Here is a 20,455-nt window from a genome sequence, read left to right on the forward strand (position 1 = left end):
CATACTTTTTTGAGGCCTTTTCCCCCTATTCTGAGACTGCTCTAAATAAACAGTGAGAGTTGAAATGTTCGCAGATGCATGAGTCCAAGCCAGTGATCTGAATCTGACACCTCGTGCACTGTGGTGACACAGGAGCTGTGTGCCTGCCACCGTGGGGGAAGAGTCAGAGGAGGAGATGGCCCCGCGATTCGACAGGTTTCTCAGTGTGCACCACATCCCTACTGCAACCAACCCTGAGAAAAACTCTGTCCCAGCTATCAAGGGGATTATCAAAGAAAATAAATAAAAACGTGGTATAAGTGTCGGGACTGGGATAAAATGAAATTCTCATGGCTCGTAAAGAGCTCTGTGGAAACCTGAAAGGAGGAACAAGTGTGACGACCTCCACAAGTCAGGGAAACTTCACAGATGGGAAGTATGAGCTGAGACCTTGAAAGCCTCCACAAATTTAATAAGCAAAATATTCCAAATACAAGAACTAAGCCTGCACAGCCCTAGATAGGAGAGGCCAGACTGATAACAGAAACCACAGTTTTGTGGATTAAGTATCCCTGGCGTGCAGACCGTGACAGTGAGGAATGAGGTGAAGAGATGGGTAGAGGCCTTGAACATGGCGGTAAGAGACCTGCAGTTTGCAGGAGTGGGAACTTCCAGCCCATGGGCCACACGAAACCCACAAAATCATCTGATGTGGCACTACCAAGGCAATGGCAGGGGGACTCAGAATTCAAAATCCATCGCAGGCTAATTTTTAAGTTGATAATTTTGTATGGCTCACAAATGATTTCATAAATATCCAATGGCCCTTGGCAGAAAAAAATGTTCCCCATCCCTGGATGAGCACCTCTGAGGCGTCATCACAATGCAACAGGTGCATATGCTTTGACCCATCAATCTCCCCTCTAGGAATCTCTCTTGAGGAGATGTACACATTTTCCAAAGGCATATACAAGAATAATTCATGCCTGATTTTTTAATAGCCCCAAGCTCCAGATATTCTAAGTCTCTATCAAGAGACTAGTAAATTATACTTCCATAAGATAGAACACCCTAGTCAATAGTGACAAACACAAACCTATTAAACTGAATGCTTATATATGTAATCATTATATTGGTTATATATTTAATATTTCATTATAGCCATACGTTTTAAAAATTTTAAAACAGTATGCATACCCCGATCCTTTGTATGCATACACACACACACACACACACACACACACACACATGAGTGTAGTGCTTTCACTGTGTTTCCAATGACCTCATAGAGTTAGTAAAACCACTCCCATCACAATAAAATCATCAGAATGATCTTAAGTCATCTTAAAGTCTGGAAGGACAAACACCAAGTTCACAGGCATGATCACTCTAGGTGATGGTTCATAGGTGTTATTTCCCCACCATATATTTTTTATAATGTATAAATTTTCTTGGTGAGTATCTACTATTTTTTAAATCAGAATAAATAATAGAGCAATTTTTTAAAAAAGGCACATGCCTCCAGAGGTCTGATGGGCATGACTGCACAAGTCCACTGGACCATGTAAGCTTTCTGAGGGCCTATATCCTACTCCTCTTTCTCAGTGTAGTAAGTTCTAAACACCCCGTGACTTATCATTTAAAATATAGTAATAATGGCTACTCTGTGGACAACTGGTTGTGGTGACCAGGCCCACACAATAACTACGACTAAAGTCTGCCTTAGTCAAGCTCTGATGTGTCAGAAATGTGCTCGGTATCAAATGAGAGAGGACTCACTCACCGCAGGCACAGTGCTCCGTCCCACGGGTGACGCGAAGCAGTGAAGACAGGCGGTCCCCCTTAGTCCCGGCCTAGCACGAGACTGGACCGTCTCCCTGTGATTGCTTATCTTCACACTCAAACCTCTCCTTTGTGCTTTCTGGAACACCCGATGTGTGTTCTACAAACACCCCTGCTTCCTCTTTCTGTCCCTGTTCTACCTGAAATCCAAGACAACTGCTTTCTGTGCAGCAATCCATCTGCTAGTCACCATCTGCGTAGTCACCCAGGTTAGCAACCTCCTTGCTGCTCCCAGGCAGCTGTAACCCAGCCTTCGGCGTGCCTATCTACTGAGCTCCTGCCTGTTCTCCCCCCACCACCCCCTGCCACTGAGGGCTTTGGCCCTGGCTCCCCACAGTCTCTCCGCTTGACCATTTCAGTGTCTGTGTAGAAACCCTTCTCAGTCTTCAGGACCTCACTCGGGACAGTTCCACCTCTGAAACCTGAAACTCTCACATCTCCATCTTGGACCAGAAATGTTCAGGCAGTTCTTTCATTCCCTGATCTCTCTTGCTGGTTCTCCTCAGGTTTCGGCTTCCTTTCGTAACCAGCCTTGCACAGGGGCGCTTCATTCTCTCGGCAGCGACGTGGATCCCCTTCCTCCCCGTCTCTCTGTTACCCCATCCCAGCCAAGCTCCAGGATGGGCACACTCAGCCATCATCTTTCTGCACCTGCAGGCTGGCTACTTCGTGCCACTACAGAAGACCACGTTCCTGCAACCCTGGAGCTTGTGCCCTACAGCCCTAGCCAGCATCCTCTCGCAGCCCCTCGGCAGCTATTTCACACCTGCACCACTGCTTCTTAAGTCTGTACCCTCACCTCTCATTCTCCATAGATAGCCTCACTGTCAACAAAAGCTTCCTCATTCCCTGCTTGCCTCCAACCAAGAGATTTCTCTGTCTTTATATCCATTCTTCCTTCCTTCTCCACTATTTTTATTTGTTTTTGTTTTGCTTTGTTTGACTTGTTTGTTTTTTGTTTTTCTTTGGTTAAAAGACAGAGAGACCTCTCCACCTGCTGGTTCACTCCCCAAATGTCTGCAATGGCTGGGGTAGGGCTAGGTTGAAGCAAGGGGCCAGGATCTCAACAGAGGGCTCCCATGTGAGTGGTACAAACCCAGTTACTCGAGACATCATTACTGCCTCCCAAGCTCTGAATTAGCAGGAAGCTGGAGGAAGGAGCTTGGGACTTCTTGGGACATGGGTGTCTTAATGACTAGACCATCGCTATTGGAACTCTTCCTTGGCAGAGCTGTACTCATTGATAATCCAATGATCCTTTAAACTTCTTTGCAGCCCACGGCCCTTCCCATATATTTCACTATTTAATACTAGTTCCACTAGAGAGCCTGTACACTCCTCAAGCTCAAATATATCCGAAATCAAATGTTCTACCCTATCCCACCTTCAAAACTGCTACCTTTTCCATTGTCCCTCTATTGCTAATTTTCCCTACACTTCTCCTTGGCATCCTTAACCACCAAATCCGTTCCACCTGCTCTCCCTCCTTCCTTTTTTTCAGCCCCACTGGCACTTTTCAGCTCACTCTCTCACTTCACGCCTTACCATTCTCAGTGCCTTCACCAATTTCTTTTCCCCACCACATTTCCTTCCGACCGGTCTCTCATTCACACTGCTGCAGAGGAATTTTCCAACTGTTCCCGGGAGCATCTCACTCCCCTACTCCATTCTTTTGTAGTGGGTTCTGGTCTACAATGCATGAGGAACAAAGGCCCTCAGTAACCCAGGGTTTCTGATTTCTTCCGCAGTCTCACCTCTGGTAACTCTCCGTCTCATATTCACATTTCAGGAATACTAAGGACTTCACAGCTTTCAGAACACACCACATCTTTATACCAACACCTCTGCAAGTATTTCTCCAAACTTTGTCACCTTATCCATGAGCACAGAGGACCTCATTCTCCAGGAGTCTCACAAACTTTGTATGCTTCTCTAAAAGTGATTTTCTTTTTCTTTTAAAGAAAAAAATCTGAAAGTTTTAAGGTCCACTTTCTATATCACCAGCATTTTCAGAGAATGGCCAAGTCTTCATTTCCTAGCACAGTGCTGTCCCATGTAGGCACACACGTATTTCTGAATTCCTGCATATTTGGAAATCGCAATCTAGATAGGTAACAATACAAGGCACCATAAATAATGACAGCAGTAGTATTCACATTAGAATTATCTGGAAATCATTCACAACTCCAAAGTCCAGGCCACATCTCAGACCAATGGACTCACAATCTGCGGGAGCAGAACACAGGCAGTGATGGTTTCTGAGGCTCCCCAGGAGACACTACGTGCAGACCAGTTGGGCAACTACTGCAACAAGACAAGGAGCCGTCAAGAATGACTCCAGGTGGGCCGGCGCCGCGGCTCACTAGGCTAATCCTCTGCCTAGCGGCGCCGGCACACCGGGTTCTAGTCCCGGTCGGGGCGCCGGATTCTGTCCCGGTTGCCCCTCTTCCAGGCCAGCCCTCTGCTGTGGCCCGGGAGTGCAGTGGAGGATGGCCCAGGTGCTTGGGCCCTGCACCCCATGGGAGACCAGGAGAAGCACCTGGCTCCTGGCTCCTGCCATCGGATCAGCGCGGTGCGCCGGCCCCATCGCGCTGGCCACGGCGGCCATTGGAGGGTGAACCAACGGCAAAGGAAGACCTTTCTCTCTGTCTCTCTCTCTCTCACTGTCCACTCTGCCTGTCAAAAAAAAATAAAAAAATAAAAAAAAAATAAAAGAATGACTCCAGGAAGGCCAAGTGGGAGCTAGTGCAATGGCCTTCAGGTGGTTCAAGGTGAAGTTATCATACGTAACAGGTTTAGCATACACCTGGGAGACGTCGTGTACACCTATAAACACAGCATGCCACGTCTCCTCCCCTCTCCATATAACTTCACCTATGTTATTCCCACTTCATAAAACACACACACTTGTTCAGTGGGCAATTTCTACTTCTCTCAAATCCTACATTATGACTCTCACAGGCAGGCAGGAACGGGTTCTTCCACAATCCTCCCACTAAACTTTGCATGCATTCTTCTGGAGCAAGAGTGTATGAGCTAAGACACTGCAAGTAATAACATCAACCCAACAACAGCTTCGGGAGTAAACAATTCTTCTACATCAAATATGTGTATTATTTATATACACACACACCTGAGTACAGTAAATGTATATGACATAGAAACATTCTGATTTCCAAAACCTTAAAATATGAAAAAAAGGCTGAGAATTAACATCAGACACTTTGGGGGCTGGCGCTGTGGTAAAGCCACCGCCTGCAGTGCTGGCATCCCATATGGGTGCCTGTTTGAATCCTGGCTGCTCAACTTCTGATCCAGTTCCTGCTAATGGCCTGGGAAAGCAACAGAAGATGGCCCAAGTACTTGGGCCCCTGCACCCACATGGGAGACCTGGAAGAAGTTCCTGGCTCCTGGCTTCGGACTGTCCCAGCTCCAGCTGTTGCGGCCATCTGGGGAGTGAACCAGTGGATGGAAGACCTTTCTCTTTCTCTCTCTCTCTTCCTCTGCCCTTCTGTAACTCTACCTTTCAAATAAATAAATAAATATTTTTAAAAAGATCATACAGTATGGTTTCTATTAGCGTATGAACTAAACATGATTTTACAAACAAAAGTATGACTGTACTGAATAATTTTCAAAATTACATTGATGAATAATTAAAACTAATAAATTTAATTGTGCTCTTAGAGAGATGTAAACATTTTCACAAGTTATAAACAATCAGAAAAATACTGTAATTCTTCCCAGAAAGGAGGAAGAAAGTGTCGTACATTCATGGTCATATTTGTATAAGTACTGAAATCACTTACCTGAGCAGTGAATAAGGCTGAGTCTGAAAGATCAATAAATCATTACAGTGACCCTAATCAAAATAAAAAAGGTCTCATCAAGGTTTCTGAAAGACGTAACAGAGCATTAACAGCTGATTACTTTTCATTTTATAAATGTAAAAGAAATGTGTCAAGTAGCAAATGAATCTCTCCAGCTGTTCACAAGCAAACACATGCAAACACACGTGTGCACGCAAGCACGCACACAGACACCTTGGCTATGTGCTTACCCACTTGCAGTGACCAAAGTTTCACCTAACAGCCTAAAAAACTGCAAATTTAAAGACCAAAACCACTTTCTTCTCAGTGAGTTGAAACTGGAAATAGTAGAAGTGTTCAAACTGTTTTGCTTTTTAAACAGAACTTTTTCTTCCAAACGATCCTTATTTTATGTCTTCCCTTTATAATTTCTTTTTCTTTTTCTTTCTTTTTTTTTTTTACAGGCAGAGTGGACAGTGAGAGAGAGAAAGAGAGAAAGGTTTTCCTTTACCATTGGTTTACCCTCCAATGGCCGCTGCGGCCAGTGCTGATCCAAAGCCAGGAGCCAGGTGCTTTTCCTGGTCTCTCATGCGGGTGCAGGGCCCAAGCACTTGGGCCATCCTCCTGACTACTCCTCTTCCTATCCAGCTCTCTGCTATGGCCTGGGAAGGCAGTAGAGGATGCCCTAGGTCTTTGGGCCCCTGTTCCATGTGGGAGACCCAGAAGAAGCTCCTGGCCTCTCACTTCAGATCGGTGCACTTCTGACCATTGCAGCCATTTGAGGAATGAACCAGCAGATGGAAGACTTTCTCTCTCTCCCTCTGCCTCTCTGTGGCTCTGCCTTTCAAATAAATAAATAAAATCTTTTTTATTTTTTTAAATTTAAAAAATAGCTCCCTGCTAATAGTCTGGGAAGCCAATGGAAGATGGCCCAAGTGCTTGGGCCCCTGCACCCATGTAGAAAACCCATAAGAAGCTCCTGGCTCCTGTCTTTGGATTGGCCCAGCTCTGGCTTTTGTGGTCATTTTGGGAATGAACCAGCAGATGGAAGACCTCTCTGACTCTGTCTCTGTCTCTCTCTCTCTCTCTGTAACTCTGCCTCTCAAATAAATAAATCTTAAAAAAAAATTTTTAAAAAATCCAGATCTGGGAGACTTTTTTGGATGAGTCTTTCACCTAAAAGTTAATGCAGAAGAAGGAGCAGAACTTTTCTCCAATATTTTAATGATTTTTTTAAAAAATGATTTATTTATTTATTTGAAAGTCAGAGTTACAGAAAGAATGGGGAAGACAGAGAGATCTTCCAACCGCTGGTTCACTCTCCAGATGGCCATAATGGCCAGGATGGAGCCAGGCCAAAGTCAGGAGCCAGGAGCTTCTTCCGGGTCTCCCACGAGGGTGCAGGGGCCCAAGCACTTGGGCCATCTTCCACTGCTTTCCCAGGCCATTAACAGGGAACTGGATCAGAAGTGGATCAGCCGTGACTTGAATCAGACCCCATATGGGATGCTGGCATCACAGGCTTTACTTGCTATGCCACAATGCCAGCCCTGATAATTCTTTCAAATGGGTTTTCAGAAGTTCATAATTTATGATCATATTTTAAAGCAGAATTCCTATTTTTTAAAAAATCATTTATTTATTGAGAGACACAAAGAGAGGAGAGGCAGAAAGACAGATGGATAGAGAAAGAGACTTCCCACTCTGATTCATTTCCCAAATGCTTGCAACAGTTGCAAGGGCCAGGGCTGGACCAGGCTGAAGTGGGGACTCAGGAGTTGGGACCAGGGAGCCAGGAGTTGGGAATGCAATCCTGGCTCCCATGTGAGGGGCAGGGACCCAATGACGTGAGCTATCACTGTGGCCTGCAGGGTCTGCATCAGCAGGAAGCTGGATTCGGGAGCTGGTGCTGGGGACTGAACACAGGCACTCCAAGGTGGGACACAGACACCTTAACCACTAAGCTAAACACCCACTCCCTCGAACTCACGTTCTGATGGTAAGTTTTCTGTCCTAAATAAAGACTTCTAATGCCAACAAAGAGAAGACAACATTTGATTTTTAATTAAATGCAAACTTGTGGTTTTTACGTTTTAGGGAACCAAGGAATTCTCAGCCAAAGAAAGTGCTAAGACTTTCGACACACATAAACAGTTAAGCTGGAAGCCTCAGAACCACAAACGGCGTCACATCCACTGGAGACAAGCTTCCTTATTTCAGTTCCCATCTCAGCAGCTCTGGGGACAAAACTGTGCCTGGAGATGACAGGGAGCCAGGGCTTTCTGGTTGGACTCTGGCTCAGGTAGGCTGGCTATGCCCCACCACTGATGGCCCTGTCCTGGTCCTCTACTGTCCCGTGTCCTGTGCAGACCAGAGTAATCCACCCTGAACTCCTGTCCCAGCACCTGCAAAGTAGGAGTGTAGCCACCTGGCTCTGAATTTCTAAAACTGCTCAGGGTGAAAGAACAATACTCACCAAATGCCACTCATTCATTACTTTGACCTTAGGTTTATTAGAGTTTAAAACGGGAATGCTATTTTTAAACAATAATGGATAATTTTCTTCCTCCTGTCCTTCCCTCCCTTCCTCTATTTATTTGAGAGAGAGAAACAGAGAAGGCATGTGCTCCAGTCTGCTAGTGCGTGCCCCAGAAACTTGCCATGGCACAGCTGGAAACCAGGAACTCAATCCAAGTCTCCCGCAGGAGTGGCAGAAACTCAATTACTTAGGCCATCATGGGTGACTCCCAAAGTCTGGGCTGCCAGGAAGACAGCATCAACAGCCAGAGCTGGGTACTGAAACCAGGCCCTCTGACATGGCCATTTTAACCATAGGCTGAACACCCTAAAACTACCAGGCCTGAAACTCAAACAGCTGGGTCACAGGGGCAAAAGATGCATAAAATAAAAATAAAATACACTTTAAAGGTCTGGCATTATGGTGTAGCAGGTAAAACAGCCACCTGCGACACCAGCATCCCATATGGGTGCTGGTTCACGTCCCACCAGCTCCCTGCTAACGGCCTGGGAAAAAGGGTAGAAGATGGCCCAAGTGCTTGGTCCTCTGCCACTCACTTGAGAGACCCAGAAGAAGCTCCTGGCTCCTGGCCTTGGCCTGGCCCAGCCCTGGCTGTTGTGGCCATCTGGGGAGTGAAGGAGCAGATGGAATCTCTCTCTCTCTCTCCTTTTGTAACTCTGCTTTTCAAATAAACAAGTAAATCTTTAAAAAATACACTTAAACATTTCAACAAGATGGTTTTCTCTTGAGAGAAGAAGCTAGTGAGTAAAAGTAAGAGGAATAAATGGACAGCATAAACAGAATCAATGAGATGATTTAGTTCTTAAATTAGCAAGCAAATTTCATGGATATCTGTTATGCTGAACATACAAATTATAAAAATTCTCACATATCAAATATGATATACAAATATTTAAATTCAATAAATAACTTTTGATTCATACTATGGGAGGGAGAGGGCTCAAAGAGAAAAGAAGGGTCATCCATTAAAATCTCTTTTTAGGGGCCGGTGCTGTGGCATAGCGGGTAAAGCCACTGCCTGCAGTGCTGGCATCCCATGTGGGTGCAGGTTCGAGTCCTGGCTGCTCCACTTTTGATCCAGCTCTGCTATGGCCTGGGAAAGTAGCAGAAGATGGCACAAGTCCTTGGGCCCCTCCACCCATGTGGAAGACCTGGAAGAAGCTCCTGGTTCCTGGCTTCAGATCGGTGCAGCTCCGGCCTTTGCAGCCAATTGGTGAGTGAATCAGCAGACGGAAGACTCTCTCTCTCTCTCTCTTTCTCTCTTTCTGCCTCTCCTTCTCTCTCTGTGTAACTCTTACTTTCAAATAAATAAATAAATCTTTTTTTAAAAAAACTCTTTTTAGTAATGTGACTAATGAAATTAACAGAGCTATTTTGGTTTATAAACCCACAATATTCTCATATACTTTGCAAAATCCATTCATTCTGAGGATTAATGCTCTTCCATATTTTACAGTGTTAGAATACCAACATTTTTGTTGAATAGCCATTTAGTTTGAAGAATACTATTATTCAAGGGAAATACTTAGATATAAGATTTTCTTACTGTGTCCAAGGAAAGTAAATCATCTTTGCTTCCACCAAATACCATTATTTCATTTTCTTTTCCCAAACAGGCTGTGTGCCATAACCTATGATTGAGTTATAAGCAGAGTGAAATACTGTCGGCGAAGGAACTATCCATTACATACAAACCAATTCTAAACTGCACATACTAAAATTTAATCTATTTCAAGAGAGGCCTGACTGAACTTGAACCTTTGTAAACATAGCCTCAAAATATAAGATTTTAAATATTCGTTCAGAGTTCACTATATCATATCATTCCAGTTAAGGATATGACTTCTGATAACTCTAGTTATCGGCCATTTCCCAAGCCCTTTAACTCATAATATTATCAAATAGTATCCTTGATAAAAAGCAACTGATCAACCAGTCACTGAAAGCAGCGCCTGTGCTGGCTTTCTTATTTCTATGTGCCTGGTGAGGGCGCTCACCACTTCTCCTGCTCTATGTTCCCCACGGCCCAACCAGTCCAGCCTGGCGGTCCCTCACACTCCCGTGGTCACACTACTCACACCCCCGAGGGCAGACTCCCGGAGTACGCTGCTGGTTTTTGTCTCCAATCTCCTCCCCGCCCTCGCCCCGGCTGCAGAGAGCTACTGAATATTTCTCCAGGACTGCTTTTAACCGTGGAGACTGGCCGCTGAATAAGCACCGGTGCCACTGACAGCTGCTCTTGCCAGCCGGACAGTGAGCGAGCAGGAACTGCAGCTTCCTTTGCCTGCAAATCTCCCCAGATGAGCCCTCGACTTCAGCCAACTCCATTTCCTGGCTTCCCCTAAGAGAAAAGCTTCTATCAACCTCTAAGCTCTTATTCACCCTTTTTATTTTCCAGGCTTAAGATGATTCTTAGAATGAGCCCTAAAAACAGGCTCAAGACCCCATGGTTGTTTCAGATATCCACTCAAACTGGTTCTGGTGCCAGCCCTGGTCAGCCCCCTTTCCCACGCGTATACCCATGTGACTCTCCCCTAGCCTACAGCTATTGGTCAGCTGCTCTGCACACTACTGCCAGCTAGGGAGACAGGAGACCTGGAGGTTGCCCACAGTTGCAGCGTTGGGCTGGCACCAGCTCACCAGGGGCTTCAGCTCCCTGTTCAGTCACATCACCTTGGCTGCCTGAAACGGGTGATGGTGGAGGTGTTGACACCCCAAACCAGCAAATGCTACCTCCTGGGGTTTTGCTTTCTCCCTGGCACCTGAGTGTTCTAATTTTATGTTTCTCCTTAAAAATGCCTCACTCCGAGTACTTCCTATGAGCGAAAGCACACATGATAAACCCATATAATTTGCTCAATGGTTAAATGGTTACACAGACACATTCTTTCGTAAGAGTGGAGCCTCTTAGGGTCTTTTGTAAATGGTCTGATAGCTCACAGCTGTCTGAGTCCACACTATTTACCAAGATGGTTTTATAGGTTCAGTAACTCCCGAGGCTCTGCCTCTCAGAAAGATGTACATGTAGATTCCTCAATATCAGAGGCTCCATCAAGGATTTCAGTTACTGCTTCCAGTCTACGAGTACCTTGATTACTTTTCTTAGTAAACCAACTTGCTGAAGCAACAAAAGCCTAAGACATTTACACATCACCATTTATTTCATGTCACATAACTTGTTTTTAGTACATTAATCTTTCATTTAAGTTCTATGAGTGCAAACAGCAGGATTACACACAATTTGTTAAATACTTTCCTCAGACACCCACGCACACACATTCATGACAAATGCCTTTGGACTCAGAATAAAACTGAGTTATCAGACACACTGTTTGCGAAATGCTCTGCCCAATTCTCCAGATCAAATGTTAGAACATAAACCGATAAGAATTCTCAGCAAGAACCCAGATTAGTGGTGGGGTTGGGGCTGGGGGCTGGGTAAAGCAGACGGAATACACTGAACACCCTCATATATGGGAAGGAACACCTCAATTCCTTGGGGAAAAGACACATGTAATCTTGCCTATGTACATGGGATCCAAATGTATTTAAGGCTTTATCTATCACCACGTGACAGACACACAGAAAAGGATCCTTGCCAACAGCCACCCATATAGGTTCTCAGCTATGGCTACACAGATGTTTGTTCAAACAAGCATGGTTTTATTAAAGGGGAGGCCTGGAGGAAAGAGGGTTACTGTAGAATAGTGGGGTTTCTTTTTTTTTCCCTTTTTAAAATACGTATTTATTTATTTGAAAGGCAGAGCTAGAGAGTGAATAAGTGAGAGAGACAGACAGTCAGAGAGAGAGAGATCACTCCCCATATGGCCACATTGGCCAGGGTAGGGCGGGGCCAGGCCAAAGCCAGGAGCTGGGAGCCCTTCCCAGGTCTCCCACATGGGCGGAGAGGCCCAAACTCTTGGGCCATCCCCTGCTGCTTTCCCAGGCACACTAGGAGGGAGCTGGATTGGAAGTGGAGAAGCTGGGACTCAAACCAGTGTCCGCATGGAATGGCAGTGTCGCAGGCGGCAGCTTTACCCACTATGCCACAGTGCTGGCCCCAGAACAATGGTTCTTAGTCAGGGGTGATTTGTCTCCCAGGGGCACCTCTGAGTATCCGTAGAAATGCTTGGCTGTCACAAGCTGGGGAAAGGAGAGGTAGCGCCATCTGCAACCGGTGGGTAAGGAAGAGCAATGCTGCTCCAGTTGGAAGACGCACAGGTCACACTGACCACTAGGAGGAATGTGACCCAGGATGTGACAGCGCTGAGGCTGAGACGCCCCCCGCAGAGTTCTAACAGGAGAATTGGGCAGCTTGCGCTTCAGCTCATAACTCGTCCGAGTTTGCATAAAACACAGTTGATGTTAACTAGATCGGCACTTGCATAAAGAATCAGCACATATACACATTTATGTTCTCCTTACACTCAACTGTATCCCACCTGTTCTCCTCCTCACCTCAGACCCGAAGATAGATCTGCTCTGTCTTATCTGCCTGAGGGAAACTCTGGCCTTGACTTCGTCACCGAGGAACACTGGGAAGCCTTTCCTGCCTCGTTTTCGGGACATCTAGCTTGCAACCTGATGTGTTTCTACAGACTGAGTTTCTGTCCTCTCAGCTGCTCTAAACTTATCACCTAAACATGCTAATAAAGCATATGATTGACGTCACATATCAGCTGAATGAAAAGAAATCTCTACATAGCTCTAGTTCTAACTGGCATATTATTAATTATAGTTGTTGCTCTAGTTACGTATTACGGGTTGAGATACAAAATAGGAGCATTTCTAAAAGTACACAGTTGACCACATTTTGTTTCTGTCATTAACGCACTCATGTGATGGCGAAGCTGGGAGGAACTTAGGGAGCATCTAGTCCAGCTCTCAGTCCACACTTGAAGACACTGACGCTCAGCGTCTCTATGTGACTTCTCAAGGCCAAGATGCTACTGCTAAGAGATAGCTGAGCAAGGACTAGAACTTTGGTCTCCCAGATCTTAAGACACAATTCTTTAAATTAAAAAACTACATATTTCAAAAGAGCCAGAATTACTAAAATAATACATTTCAATGAATTTTTATACATGAACATATAAAAATCAGATATGTAATTACGATAAAGTCTAAATATACTGTGCATATCCATAGAGATAAATATGTCAGAATATACATAAATATTTTCTGGTCTTTTTCTCAAGTAATTACTTAATTGTTACAAATAAAAAATATACATATCATTAAATTGACTTCACACTAGTACAATCTGTAGTAAAAATAAATAAATAAAAAAATAAAATACATGACATAAAAATAATAAAATCTATTATCAACTATAATGATTACGATATGAATCCAAATTTCCTATGAAAATAATTTTATAATATTTTTCAAACTTCAAAAAATAAGAATTACAGTATTAATGTGTTTTTCTTTATAATATAATGCAAGTAATTGTTTCTACAATTTTTAATCCTATATCACAAATAACATTTTATTTTTCTAAAAATTTATATTAATGAATATATCAGACAGTTAATTAAAATGATTTTCTGCCATCTACTGTCTTCTTCATTAAATTACTTTGAATTCTTCTAAAAACAAGGAGTTACTATTAAAGCCAACATCATTCTTGTCTACCTATTAAAAATATTAACATTTAAAAGATCAATATTACATGATACTTTAAATTATCTTAGCTTTCTCACATTTATCAGGCAAAATCATACATTTACCTAAAAGAACAAACATTTTCAAGTATGTAAATATGGATCAAAACTAGATAGATAATGACTAACCATTATATTTAACTGAAATGATAACTCAATTAGGTAACATCAAAGTCATTTGAAAGATATCCTTCCTGATGGTTTATGATATCAATGGCAAACACTATAAACTTAGTGCTACATTTTAATACTTTAAAAATTCTTAACTATTTTACCATTTGTCAATTTCTAGACTTACCTGGGTCGTGTTTTAGGTAAATATACAAGCTGTTTCCAACAATTTGTTATGATATTATATATCCAACCATCACCTGCAATATGACAGTTCAGAAATTAAGATTAGGTCTTGGAACACAATTTTAATTATCATCCAAGCTTATCATGTTACAGTCAAATGACTATCTTTTGTGTGAATGCACATCTTACCACAAACATCTATAAAAGCAGAGCAACCAAGAATCCCCACGGATTTCCAGATTGAAGAACTACCAAGATATTCTCACATGTGCTCTAATTTACCAGTTTGATTTTATTTTTGTTGCTGAATTATTCTAAATGAAATCCTAGAGGGGGCAGCACAGAGGCATAGGAGTTAAAGCTGTCACCTGCAGTGCTGGCATTCCATATGGGTTCCAGTTCAAGTGCTGGCTACTCCACTTCCAATCCAGCTCTCTGCTATAGCCTAGGAAAGCAGTAGAAGATGGCCCAAGTGCTTGGGCCCCTGCATCTGCATGGGAGACCTGGAAGAAGCTCCTGGCTCCTGGCTTCAGACCAGCCCAGCTCCGGCTGTTTTGGCCATTTGGGGAGTGAACCAGAAGATGGAAGTCTCAGTCTCTCTCTCTCTCCCTCCCTCCCTCCCTCTCTGTAATTCTGCCTTCCAAATAAATAAATAAATCTTTAAAAAAAACTTAGACATTCTATCAATTTCCCCAGACATAGATCAGTATGCATTGCTGGGAAAAAAAGACAGCTTAAACCTAACTACAATACTATGATCACAGTCACCAAAACTAAACATAATTTCTTGCTATTCATATGTCCAGATCTTAAGCTGAGTCTAAAGGGAGGAAATTGACTGAGAGTTAGGGCATTTAATTTGCCAAAGATCAATGACCAGGACCAGCAAACAGGAATTAAATACACTAGAGCTCATAGATACGGCATTAAACAATCCCCAGTGAGAGGTACGGATGTGAGTTTTGGTTAGTTTTCGAATCTCTTTTAATTAAAAATCTCACGAACTGGAGACGTATCACAGTCTGCAGGACTAACTGCCAGCCCCTGCCGCAGCTGCTCTTCCTCCAGCGAGCCGCTGCCGCCCATCTGTGGCCAGCAGCCTGGCAATCGCATCGCTGAAGCTAGGCTTTCGTGGAACCACAAACAGCTGTTCACAGATTCTATACAAGATTATAGACATGCTCTTAATGACATATAATGCTTCCTGATGAAAACATCTGTAACCATGGAAAATTTTTGGATTAAGGACATATACTCAGCGTATCAAACTAAGACGTGGATCTTGGTCATTTGTCCATCCTGATACCACAATTTTGTTTTGTCAAACCTACATGACAAAACACAGGTACTGAGATCAACAGTGATAGGAGTTTGTTTGTTTGTTTGTTTTTTTTGACAGGCAGAGTGGACAGTGAGAGAGAGACAGAGAGAAAGGTCTTCCTTTGCCGTTGGTTCACCCTCCAATGGCCGCCGTGGCCAGCGCGCTGCGGCCAGCGCACTGCGCTGATCCGATGGCAGGAGCCAGGTACTTCTCCTGGTCTCCCATGGGGTGCAGGGCCCAAGGACTTGGGCCATCCTCCAATGCACTCCCTGGCCACAGCAGAGAGCTGGCCTGCAAGAGGGGCAACCGGGACAGAATCCAGCACCCCGACCAGGACTAGAACCCGATGTGCTGGCGCCACAAGGCAGAGGATTAGCCTAGTGAGCCGCGGCGCCGGCCAAGTGATAGGAGTTTAGGAATTCCAGCTAAGCATGTTCCCTACAATTCTGGAGCAAAAGGAAAAACCACTGGCCTTCCCATCTTATATTTCCAGAGCCTCCCAGGGACGGACACTCTGCTCATTCCCATCCCAGCCAGCAAGATTAAAAAAAAATCCAGAGGACCCAGAATTACAGAATATGAGAGTGGAAGGTGGCTCCCTCTGCTCTCTCTCTAGGAAACAGGAGTTCATGGAGAGAGGCTTCCTCTCCTAGTTCTTAACCCAAGCATCTAGTGGGGGACAAAGGCAAACAAGAACGAGAGGAAAAACGAAGACTTGCTTCACTGCAAACATGAGGGACAGCTGAGAAAAAGGGGTGTGATAAAGAGAGCAGGCTCAACTTGAACTGACTTACTTAATGGGATATTATCCGCGCTTAGGCCACCAAATAGGAAAAGCTTATCATCAGCGATGGGTGTTAAAGTATGCCAGGACCGATGTTTTGGGCTCTCTCCATTAATCTGAATCCTGCGGCAAAGAGGAAAAAAGTTAAAATCTAGGTACTGCATGAATCGAAATAACAGGTTTTTGATCCTCATAGATCTTAAAGGGAAAAAACTGCCCTCACTGCTCTGAAAACAAGTTAATTTTATGAGTCCCACCTACACACCTTTTTTGTTGTTGTTGTTGAGAAATATTAATTTTTATGCAATTTTAATAGTCATTGAAGTTTGGGCTTATGTCATCTTTAGAAGAGCTTTCTCCATGTCAACCTTTTTTAGATAATCTGTTATATTTTCTTCTGACACTTTCAAAGCTTTATTTTAACAGTGTATACACTTTGGAATAATACATAGCTTGGATTTCATCTCCCTACCTGCATAGCCTAACTGAGAGCTAGAAAGCACGTGTCTTCAACAGGCACCTGGAAAAAGTACCTGATGAAAAAGACTATGCATAGATTTCAAAGTTTCTTTGCACCCAAATAAACTGATTTTCAATTCTCTTTTTCCATGAACTTTTTGAATATTTGTACACTTATTCTATTGTTAGATTCATCTTTTGAACCATAAATAAAATCTGCTCTTTATCCACTCCATTATCTGTCCACCTGAGATGATTCCACTCAACCACTCCTTCATTACTTTTGCTGACCAGTCCTCAAAGAGTATTTACTACAAAAACATCATCAGTTTCCATTTGACAGAATTTGCTTGCTCTATATAGTTTGGTCAAGGGAAGAACTATGTAAACCGTTTATTACTTGCTTATACATACAAAATGAAGTGAGAAAACTCATCAGTCCAGTGCCCATCCCTTTCACAAATGCCTGTAGATTCAAATGTACTTGGGTATCAAACTTACTTTCCAGACCAAGTCCAGGTATCTAAGTTTAGATAGTGCAAATCATTCATCCTCGTTTGCTAAAATAAAGGTGAGTTAAACTGGTCAGTCTTTTGAATTTTTATTGGCCAAAATATTGGTTTTAAAATAAGTTCAGATGAAAAATAAACTATTTTCATTTTATTTAACATCAGAAATTTAAACACTAGAAACCAATGCTAAGCATGAACAAATTTAGCATAGTGCTCCTGAGTTAACAAGTCAAATGGGAAGAAAAGGGTTTATATTACTAGATATTTAGATGATAGACAATACAACTTTTCTGATACTGCACTGAAGTGAAGGATTCTTCTCAAGAAAATATGACTTATAACCATCTGTAACTGCTTGTCTATGGTCTGTTTTGGAAAAAGTACATAAAAGTTATTAAGTGATATTTTCTCTAGATATTATTAAGTGATATTTATTCTCTAGATTATTTGAAGATTCAATTGTTCCACAAAATCAGAGAATAAATTTCTATAAGAGGGATCACACATAAAAATACAATTTCCATTAAAAAACACTGACCAAAACACGTCCGCCAAAGATGTACCCCTTGTTCCCCAGCACTGCACACGTATGCGCGGCTCGTGGCTGCGGTGGAACTCCACCCTGTAAGCAGAGGCCAGGACAGAGGGAACAGACTTGAGACAGCTGTAATAAAGTCACATTCCCACACTCCCAACAAAACAGACTGAGCACTAAGTACAATGACAAACCCTAATGGAAAAGCTCATTGTAAATGCTAATAATTGTAGACAAATACCATCCTTCCAGAATGAAATTTATTTTCCCCGACCATTCAGCAAAATAAGATTTTATGTACATTTTAAGTTGAAATGCAAGGATTTAAAAAAGGAAATGTAAAAATCTTCTCATAGGCACACACGCAGAGAGCTAACGGTGGGACTCAGTAGAACACAATGCAATGATATCAGAGACTACAAAATTGCACATGCCCCCAGAACTCTTGGTGCCTCAAACTCACAAGAAGAACTTCACTTCTGGCTTAAGTCAAAAAGTGCTTTACTAAGACTCTTTTTTTTTTTTTTTACAAAATAATTTTATTTATTTGAAAGGCAAAGAGCCAGGCAAAGATGTCCTATCTGCTGGCTCACTCCCCAGATGCTGGTTGTGCCAGGGCTGTGCCCGGACAAAGCCAGGAGACAGGAACTCAATCCGGACCTCCTACGTGGGTGGCAGGAACCAACCACCTGAGTGATCACCTGCTGCCTCGCAGGGTGCTCACCGGCAGGAGGCTGGCTCAGAAGTGGAACTGAGATCAGGACTCACTCCCAGGCACTCCAAGACACAACGTGGGTGCCAAGTGGCAGCTTCAACACCGTGCCAAATGCCCACCCTCAAACTCTCAATATTAACTTCTCCAAATTTTACTGTGAATAAATAGAACAGACTTTTTTTTTTTAAGAGAAGTTTTTAATGGTGGGAAAAGCAGCAGTATAATGGATAGATGGAGGAATGAAATTTGAAGGAAGAATTCTCTGCCTAAATGTGTTCATGGTGGGTGCCTTTGTGAATTTATTTCACTCCAGGTTCTGAAAGAACATTTTCAGCTTCATGGCTACTGAATGCGGGCAAGTTTAAGCTCTATATCTAAAATTCATGAAAACTTAACTTTTCAGGATTACATAATTGTGCTGAAGTCAACTTGGTAAGAAATAATTCAGATAATATCTACATTGCACTTAAATGAGAAAGAACACTTCTGTTTTAGTTCCCACCTCTCCCAGCAAAACAAAATTTTTATTATTATCCCATCCCTGATCTGAAATACTAGAATAATTATTCTACTATAAACATATTTATCATGAAATACATATCTAATCTTTCCCTTTTTGTTTATGAAGTACAATTTTCAAAGCCATCCAAAGCTATGAGTTCATATAATACAACAAAAACAAAGACTTGGCATTGGCATTAGTTTGTGTGTCTAACTGCATAAGTAATGTATAACGCTTACTGTTCAAAACACTGAAAAAAATATGTCAAAGATCACTACTACAACTGGTATTGTTCTCATAGAGGCAAAAATTTCATGTAGGAAAACATGGTCAGTGCTTTCTGGTTTACCAAGTGGCTGGAAGTACACAGCTCTTTCTGACACAACTAGAACACAGATCCAGCTTTCTCAGCTTCAACACCAGGAACTGGCATATTCCACCGTGCTCTCCTGCCTTTTGTCACACATACTTGGAATTACTTGAAGACATCAATAGGGAAATAACTGAAAATATCGTTCAGTAGAAACTAAAACAGCGTCGTGTGCAGATGGGACTGTGGAGTAGCAGGGGAGGGACACTGGATTAGATAAGGAGTCAGAGAACCACACCAAGTCCAGAAAATGAATTAAAACCAACCTCAGGTCATTCACCTATAGGAGCGCGGGCTAAAAACTACTCTTTCAGTAGCTTCGGAACCTTGGTTTTTCTCTAAGGGAGTAGAGCTAAGAGGCCTGAAAGAGATCTAGGATTAGTCTCATCAGACTCAATCTGAGTAATATTTCTCCCCACCTACTTGCTGACATGAAATTGCCTTAACAGATGCAAAACTCTTCTGTTTTATTAATAAAAGACACAAATCTTAGAATCCAAGTGTTGCCTAAAGGAAAATCCAATCAAGTATAAATGCCTGGTGCTGATTTTCACCGAGGAGCAGAGGAAAGCAGACCCGAGGTGGAAAGACTGGGATGGTGTTGAGTAACCTGCTCCAGTTCCTGAGCCCCTGGGTCCCTCTGGTGTTTCCTTCCCCTGTGTGAGCCTCTCCGATACTCTTTCCAGCCATGTGGAAATTCATTATTGCTTCAAACTAATCTGCGTTTGGTCACTGGTAAATGAACAAGTACTGACAGTGTATTTCAAGAGTTTATGAAACATGGGCTTTCAAAAACTTTGAACTTTGGGGGCCGGCGCTATGGCTCACTTGGCTAATCCTCCAGATGCAGTGCCGGCATCCCATATGGGTGCCAAGTTCTGTCCCATTTGCTCCTCTTCCAGTCCAGCTCTCTGCTGTGGCCCGGGAAGGCAGTAGAGGATGGCCCAAGTGCTTGGGCCCTGCACCCGCATGGGAGACCAGGAGGAAGCACTTGGCTCCTGGCTTCGGATCGGCGCAGTGCTGGCCATACCAGCCATTTGGGGGGTGAACCAACAGAAGGAAGACTTTTCTCTCTGTCTCTCTCTCTCTCTAACTCTATCTGTCAAATATAAAAAAATCATGAAC

The 20,455-nt window shown here is 43.1% G+C and overlaps 1 protein-coding gene and 1 long non-coding RNA gene across 14 annotated transcripts in view; one reads left to right on the forward strand and one right to left on the reverse strand.

The window, feature by feature from the left end:
* The window catches only part of KLHDC1 (kelch domain containing 1), a 77,870-nt gene that overhangs the window by 14,724 nt on the left and 42,691 nt on the right, over positions 1–20,455 (reverse strand). For 5 of the 13 annotated variants that reach the window (XM_089309272.1, XM_089309268.1, XM_089309267.1 and 2 more), the window contains 6 exons: positions 17,747–17,830; positions 17,198–17,256; positions 16,248–16,360; positions 14,134–14,206; positions 9,716–9,800; positions 5,631–5,683 (listed from right to left, as the gene is read on the reverse strand). In XM_089309272.1, coding sequence (XP_089165398.1) covers positions 5,631–5,683; positions 9,716–9,800; positions 14,134–14,206; positions 16,248–16,360; positions 17,198–17,256; positions 17,747–17,830 — 467 coding nt within the window. Of the gene's footprint in view, positions 1–4,959; positions 5,345–5,630; positions 5,684–9,715; positions 9,801–14,133; positions 14,207–16,247; positions 16,361–17,197; positions 17,257–17,746; positions 17,831–20,455 lie in introns of those variants that run through there. The other 8 variants (XM_089309277.1, XM_089309274.1, XM_089309273.1 and 5 more) reach the window with 4 other exon arrangements.
* LOC149122987 (uncharacterized) lies at positions 2,740–5,200 on the forward strand. The gene is made up of 2 exons (XR_016217342.1): positions 2,740–4,162; positions 4,548–5,200. It is a non-coding gene; the product is annotated as an uncharacterized LOC149122987 (long non-coding RNA).

Source organism: Oryctolagus cuniculus, chromosome 12, assembly GCF_051225735.1.
Source record: "Oryctolagus cuniculus isolate XC-2025 breed Fujian yellow rabbit chromosome 12, ASM5122573v1, whole genome shotgun sequence".
Classification (NCBI taxonomy): Eukaryota; Metazoa; Chordata; class Mammalia; order Lagomorpha; family Leporidae; genus Oryctolagus; species Oryctolagus cuniculus.